The 7,115-nt window shown below is 48.7% G+C and overlaps 2 protein-coding genes across 4 annotated transcripts in view; both read left to right on the forward strand.

Moving 5' to 3' along the window:
* PAN2 (PAN2 poly(A) specific ribonuclease subunit) overlaps window positions 1-6,543 on the forward strand; it is a 19,696-nt gene extending 13,153 nt beyond the window's left edge. Inside the window, 8 exon segments of the mRNA XM_011926113.1 lie at window positions 1,172-1,420; window positions 1,520-1,663; window positions 1,797-1,976; window positions 2,102-2,195; window positions 2,863-3,060; window positions 3,649-5,474; window positions 6,044-6,156; window positions 6,319-6,543. Coding sequence (XP_011781503.1) covers window positions 1,172-1,420; window positions 1,520-1,663; window positions 1,797-1,976; window positions 2,102-2,195; window positions 2,863-3,060; window positions 3,649-3,683 — 900 coding nt within the window. The 3' untranslated portion in view covers window positions 3,684-5,474; window positions 6,044-6,156; window positions 6,319-6,543.
* The window catches only part of LOC105500546 (protein canopy homolog 2), a 61,369-nt gene continuing 59,204 nt past the window's right edge, over window positions 4,951-7,115 (forward strand). The window contains exons 1-3 of one of the 3 annotated variants that reach the window (XM_011926111.1): window positions 4,951-5,474; window positions 6,044-6,156; window positions 6,319-6,434. In XM_011926111.1, the coding sequence (XP_011781501.1) occupies window positions 6,069-6,156; window positions 6,319-6,434 (204 nt within the window). In that variant the 5' untranslated portion in view covers window positions 4,951-5,474; window positions 6,044-6,068. The remainder of the gene's footprint in view (window positions 5,475-6,043; window positions 6,157-6,318; window positions 6,435-7,115) is intronic. The other 2 variants (XM_011926109.1, XM_011926112.1) reach the window with 2 other exon arrangements.

The following is a 7,115-nucleotide window of genomic DNA, read 5'->3' on the forward strand; positions in this document are numbered from 1 at the left end:
GCCTCCTGAGTAGCTGGGACTACAGGCGCCTGCCACCATGCCCAGCTAATTTTTTGTATTTTTAGTAGAGACGGGGTTTCACCATGCTGGCCAGGTTGGTTTTGAACTCCTGACCTCGTGATCTGCCCGCCTTGGCCTCCCAAAATGCTGGGATTACAGCCGTGAGCCATGGTGCCCAGCCTGAGACCCTGTCTTTAAAAAAAAAAAAAAAAAATGCTATAAATCTTGAGAGTGGAGTGGAAATGAGATGAGGGGGGACATTTGGTCAGAATGGCTTAACGTTACATCTAATTATTCTTTTTTGTGGGACAGAGTTTCGCTCTTGTTGCCCAGGCTGGAGTGCAGTGGCGTGATCTTGGCTCACTGTGACCTCTGCCCCCTGGGTTCAAGTGATTCTCCTGCCTCAGCCTCCCAAGCAGTTGGGATTACAGGCAGGTGCCACCACGCCTGGCTAATTTTTTTTTTTTTTGTCTAATTAGTAGAGACGGGTTTCACCATGTTGGCCAGGCTGGTCTCAAACTCCTGACCTGGTGATCTGCCTGCCTTGGCCTCCCAAAGTACTAGGATTACAGGTGTAAGCCACTGCACCTGTCTCATGTCTAATTATTCTTACCTTAAATGAAGATCTCCTTGGAGGTGAGCTCTTTTTTTTTTTTTTTTTTTGAGATGAAGTCTTGCTCTTGTTCCCCCAGGCTAGAGTGCAATGGCACGATCTTGGCTCACTGCAACCTTCGCCTCCGGGGTTCAAGTGACTCTCCTGCCTCAGCCTCCTGAGTAGCTGGGATTACAGGCGCATACCCACACCTGGCTAATTTTTGTATTTTTGGTAGAGACAGGGTTTCACCATGTTGGCCAGGCTGGTCTTACACTCCTGACCTCAGGTGATCTGCCCGCCTTGGCCTCTCGAAGTGGTGGGATTATAGGCATGAGTCACCATGCCCAGCTGTGAGCTCCTTATTAAGTACCTATTTGGTATCTTTAAACCATAGTTTCTCTGTAACCTTTTTCTGGATTCTCTAAACTAAGGTCCAAGTGAAAATCTTATTCTTTATTCTCTGTGGTCTTTTCTCAGCATGTTTGTTGATAATTTTGTGATGTGACCTGCTCTACCTGTCCCATTTATCAGACATGATCTTTTTTCTCACGTGCTTTGATTATTGAGGGGTCACAGTGAAGACCCAGAGTCTATCAGCCACATTGGGCTTCTCTCCCCTAGTTACTTCGCTATCCAAGCCCTGTGTCCTCTTCATTCTCCCTTCTAGTCAAGAACCCTATTGAGGCAAGTGTCTTGCTGGCTGAAGCCTCGCTGGCACGGAAGCAGCGGAAAACACACACTACCTTTATTCCACTGATGCTGAATGAGATGCCACAGATTGGGGACCTGGTGGGTCTGGATGCTGAGTTTGTCACCCTTAATGAGGTAACCAAGACCAAAGGAATGGGGCATTGCAAGAGAACTCTGAGGATATTAGGAGTTGTAAGCATTTCTCTGATTTCCTTATTAACTCTTCTCATGTAGGAGGAAGCAGAGTTACGCAGTGATGGTACCAAGTCTACCATTAAACCAAGTCAGATGTCAGTAGCCAGGATTACCTGTGTTCGGGGCCAGGGACCTAATGAGGGTATCCCCTTCATTGATGACTACATCTCTACCCAGGAGCAGGTATTAAGATACGGAGATGCAAGTGAGGCACACCCTGGTGCTTATGTACAGTGCTCAAGAACCCAGGGAAGAGTGATAGGGGAAAACTCCACCTCACTTCCTGAAAAAGACTTGTCCTTTTCTCTATTCCTAGGTGGTGGATTACTTGACTCAATACTCGGGTATAAAGCCTGGTGACCTTGATGCCAAAATTTCCTCCAAGCACCTAACAACTCTCAAGTCTACCTACTTAAAGCTTCGTTTTCTCATTGACATTGGAGTCAAGTTTGTGGGTCATGGCCTGCAGAAGGACTTCCGGGTCATCAACCTGATGGTTTGGCAGGGCTCTTTTAAGAGTCTTCTTGTGAGAGTGGGCCCCTCAGGGTATACATTGTGCCTTCAGAGAATGGGAAATTATAGTCCCCTACCTTAAGTCTCCCCCTCTTTTATCCTTGCCAGGTGCCCAAGGACCAAGTCCTTGACACTGTCTACCTGTTCCACATGCCCCGAAAACGAATGATTTCCCTGCGATTCCTTGCTTGGTACTTTCTGGGTGAGTTGCTCTGCCTTGTAGGCCCCTGTGGTGTACATTAATAGCAGAAGCAGCCATTTAAAAAAAAAGAAATCGTGTCCTTTGCAGCAACATGGATGGAGCTGTGGGCCATCATACTAAGTGAACTAACTCAGAAACAGAAAATCAGATACCACATATTCTCACTTTTAAGTTGGAACTAAACAATGAGTACATATGGACATAAGGATGGAAATAATAGACACTGAGGACTCTAAAAGTGGGGTTGGTGGGGGATGGGTGAGGGTTGAAAATTACGTATTGGGTGCATAGTTCACTATTTGCATATTAGGGATACCAGAAGCCCTGTCCTCACCAGTACATGATACACCCATGTAGCAAACATGTACATGTACCCCAAATCTAAAATAAAATTTAAACATAAAAAATAAAAGCATGGGGGGAAAAGAAAAAGTAGGAAAAGTGTTAGAGGACAAAGTGGGAGTAGGGGTGACGCTCAGTTAGTGGTGACAGTTACTAATGGATTTAATTAACGTCAATATCCCTTCTGTGCAATGAAGAAGATGTTTGACAATTTCCCTTAAGGACAGTCAGGCTTTTTAGTTTTCTGGAGTCAGGTAGGAGTGGGGAGACATGTTCCTACCTCCCTTTGCTGGGTCCCAAACTATTCCACCTTTACTTACCCCAGACCTGAAGATTCAAGGGGAAACCCATGACAGTATTGAGGATGCACGCACAGCCCTTCAGCTCTACCGAAAGTATCTGGAGCTAAGCAAAAATGGCACTGAGCCTGAGTCTTTCCACAAGGTGCTCAAGGGTCTTTATGAGAAGGGCCGAAAGATGGACTGGAAGGTGCCTGAGCCTGAGGGCCAAACAAGTCCCAAGAGTAAGACCTGGGATGGGACAAGGGAAACTGGACTGGGTGGATTTTGTATTTTGTTTGTGACAGGGTCTCACTCTTACCCAGGCTGAAGTGCAGTAGCGTGATTACAGCTCACTGCAGCCTCAACTTCCTGGGCTCAAGTGATTCTTCCACCTCAGACTCCCAAGTACCTGGGACAACAGGCACACACCACCACACCCAGCTAATTTTTATACTTTTTGTAGAAACAGGGTTTTGCCATGTTGCCCAGGCTGGTCTTAAACTCCTGGGCTCAAGCGATCCACCCACCTTGGGCTCACAAAGTGCTGAGATTACAGGCATGAGCCCAGCGCCCCCAACTGGGTGGAAATTGATTGCACATATGGAGAATAGCACTTCACAGTTTACAAAGCACTTCATCCTCCTAACATTCAGTGAAATACATTTTATCAAAACTGTCCATTAACTATAACTTCCTCTTTTCCAAGTCTAAAATGTTCAGGGAAGCTCCATGCCCTTTTTTCTCTTGCATTTTTCCTTCATAGAAAGTAATGAGAAGATGCTTTTTTCTCTACTCAGCTTGAATCATGCTTTTGGTTTTGTCTCTGACAGATGCAGCTGTCTTCTCCTCAGTGCTGGCGCTCTGACTACCCTTCCCAAAGAACCACTGCCTTCTCCCTTTATTGTTCTATAGCCCCAGAACTGGGAGATGGCTTCCTTAGTTGGCTATACCTTGTCCACTTCCAGTACTGGACGTGCTCAGGGTCTAGGGTCTCAGATGGTGCTATTAATAGAACTGGAACACAGCAGAATTGTTGCAAAGGTTCTAGGAGCCAGATTCATTCCTTCTTCATCCTTTGCAAAACAGTGGTACAGAAACGGAGTCTAGAATTGACCCAGATAGAAAGTAATTGGTATTCTTAATATCCTGGGTCACTAATATCCAGGCAGAGAAGCTCCTGGAACCATAATTGTCAGTTCCTAGCTGGCTAGGGATTGAAGTCCTGGACAATGACAGAGGATACCACAGTAGTTCAAGACTTAGCACAAGTCACCAACTGCTTCAGGGATGCCTGGAGGGGCCAACAAGTAGAGTGTTGGTGGCCCAAGCAAACCAGTATTGCCAATACCATTTCCAAAAGGGCCTTTGGATCCTGGACAAAGCTTGGCTGCTGGCTTCATTTATTCCTGCTGATAGCTGAGAAGCATCTGTCTTCCATCCCACTGTCCTGTCCCAAGTTTTGTTCCGTTTTTTAAAAATTTGTTGTAAACTGCATGTTTTATAAAATAAAAACAAAATATCGTTTGTCATTTATCTCATTAGGGAACTGGTAGTGTGGGTTCTCTGGCTTCAGTCTTCCTCTCCTTCCTTTGAAGGTAAAGGTCCGGAATCCAAAGTTATGGATATGAAAGGGTATAATTAGGCCAGGCACAGTGGGTCACTTCTGTAATCCCAGCACTTTGGGAGGCCGAGGTGGGTGGATCACGAGGTCAGGAGTTCAAGACCAGCATGACGAAGATGGTGAAATCCCCCTATCTACTAAAAATACAAAAATTAGCCAGGCGTGGTGGATGGCGACTGTAATCCTAGCTGAGGCAGAGAATTGCCGGAACCCAGAAGGCGGAGGTTACAGTGAGCCGAGATTACGCCACTGTACGCCAGCCTGGGCGATAGGGCGAGACTCCGTCTTAACAAAAGGGAAAAAAAGGTATAATTATGCCTTTTCTGGGCAATGCTGGGTCTTTGCTGTAGCTGCCCAGTACCCTACGTCAGACTGAAGATGTACAGTATGGTTTCCCCGTTAATTGTGTAAGCCGACAAACTACAGGTCCCAGGATAGCTTGAGATCTGTAGTTGCTCACAAAGATGGGTCTGGTGCTGCTGTGCTTCCTGGGAGATGTAGTTTCCTGTGTATTGAAACCTGGGCTGCTCGCTGGCCTGCAGAGCACCGTTTTGAAGGTCCTAGCCCACCTGGGTTGGCTCACGCGCACGACTAGCCGCTCCCATACAGTACACCCGGCCTCTGTCCTCTCTTAAGGCCACTCCTATTCTACGGCTGACCCCTGGAGGTCACGTGGAGCTGCTCGCCACGCAAGTCTGGGTCCTTCAGCGATTGACCGGGGTCCTTGCTGTCCGGGAGCCTCTCCCAAGCTGCCTGTTCGCGCGAGAGTTTGGAGGGGCGGGTTTGGGGTCGGTGTCTGATTGGGGATCGCACCGCAGTACGCTCGAGCCCCGCTTAGGTACCAGTTAGCGCCACGGGAGCTGGGTCAGGCGGTCGCCGGGACACACCGTGTGTGGCAAGCGGCGAAGCGCTCTGGAGGATTCCGGACAGCCCTGCTCCCCGCAGCCAGGTGTAGTTTCGGGAGCCACTGGGGCCAAAGTGAGAGTCCAGCGGTCTTCCAGCGCTTGGGCCACGGCGGCGGCCCTGGGAGCAGAGGTGGGACGGATGCGGGCGGCGAGGTGCTGGGCGCTGAGGGTTGGGGATAGACTGGAGCGAAAGCAATGGCGGAGTCCTTAGAAAGGGGGCTGAGGTCCGTACGGATAATCAACTTACGGGCTAGAGGTGGGGACGCAGGAATCTTCGGTGCGGGATCCAAATGGACCCTAATTATTGAATGCTGGCCTCCTGGCCTGACTGAGGGCTCCCTGCTGGCAGTTCCCTAGTGCCTGTAGTCCTCGCGTAATCGCCAACTTACCTCCTGTAGCTGCCACAAAGCCCCGTGAACCCTAGGCATGCAGTGCTAAAGTACCAACACCTAGGGCGTCACCTATCCACGTAGAGTCTGGGACTGAGCCCCAAGTCCTGAGCTCGCGCTCCCACCTACCTCCCTGGGGGAATCAGAGCCCTCAAGCGCTGGAACAGAGAAGCCCCTTTGTGTCCCGGCCATTTCCTGGAAAGTAGAGCCAGAGTCACAGTGAAGCCTTTGAAAGTGAGTGAGGAGTAGGGGGGGTCAGGGAAAAATGGAGTCGGCTTCTCACACTTGTTTTATTCCCACACAAACCCAGGTGGAGCGACCCCATTACGCTCAAGATGAAAGGCTGGGGTTGGCTGGCCCTGCTTCTGGGGGCCCTGCTGGGAACCGCCTGGGCTCGGAGGAGCCAGGATCTCCACTGTGGAGGTAAAGGCACAACGGGAAAAAGAAGTGGAGGAAGCAGAGCCTTGGGAGGGCATGAGATCCAAGGCCTGGGAGAAGGATGAATGGAAATCCTGGGTTGATCCCATTCTCCTCACACCCTACCCCCACCCTCTCCCCTGCTCCCATTCTCTCCTCTTCCACCAGCGTGCAGGGCTCTGGTGGATGAACTAGAATGGGAAATTGCCCAGGTGGACCCCAAGAAGACCATTCAGATGGGATCTTTCCGGATCAATCCAGATGGCAGCCAGTCAGTGGTGGAGGTAACTGTTACTCTTCCCCCAAACAAAGTAGCTCACTCTTGCTTTGGATGAAAATTCGACTGCTTAAAAACGACCTTGGTTTAATAGAAATGAAGAAAACAGACTCAGAGAGATAGCTAAAAGATTTGGCTCTGTCTCATTTGGAAGAGGCTGCAGGCTTATTCCCCATGCACTTGCTTCCTGGCTCCAAACCTTAATACTTTGTTTCTGCTGTAGAATTTGTTAGCAAACAGGGAGTGCTGATCAGCCCCCTTTTCCACATCCACATGACTCGTTTTTACTCTAGCACTGTGGTATACATACAAACGTCCATTCAAAATCTGAGTCAGAGCTAAAAATAAAAAATGAAAAAACAGAAATAAGAATAAAAGGTTTTATCATAATTAGGAAATTTTAGTCGAAAACAACACACATGTACACAAAGGTGTATCTAAAAAGTAATATATAAGGCAATGTTAAGATTACGGTGCTAGCCTGGGCATCATGGCAAAACGCCATCTCTACAAAGAAATGCAAAAGTTAGCAGTGCATGGTGGCATGTGCCTGTAGTGACTGCTACTTGGAAGGCTGAGGTGGGAGGATCACTTGAGCCTAGAGGATCACTTGAGCTCAAGAGGTCAAGGCTGCAGTAAGCCGTGATCGTGCCACTGCACTCCAACCTGGGAAACACAGCAAAACCCT

This window comes from Colobus angolensis, unplaced genomic scaffold (assembly GCF_000951035.1).
Source record: "Colobus angolensis palliatus isolate OR3802 unplaced genomic scaffold, Cang.pa_1.0 Scaffold67, whole genome shotgun sequence".
Lineage (NCBI taxonomy): Eukaryota > Metazoa > Chordata > Mammalia > Primates > Cercopithecidae > Colobus > Colobus angolensis.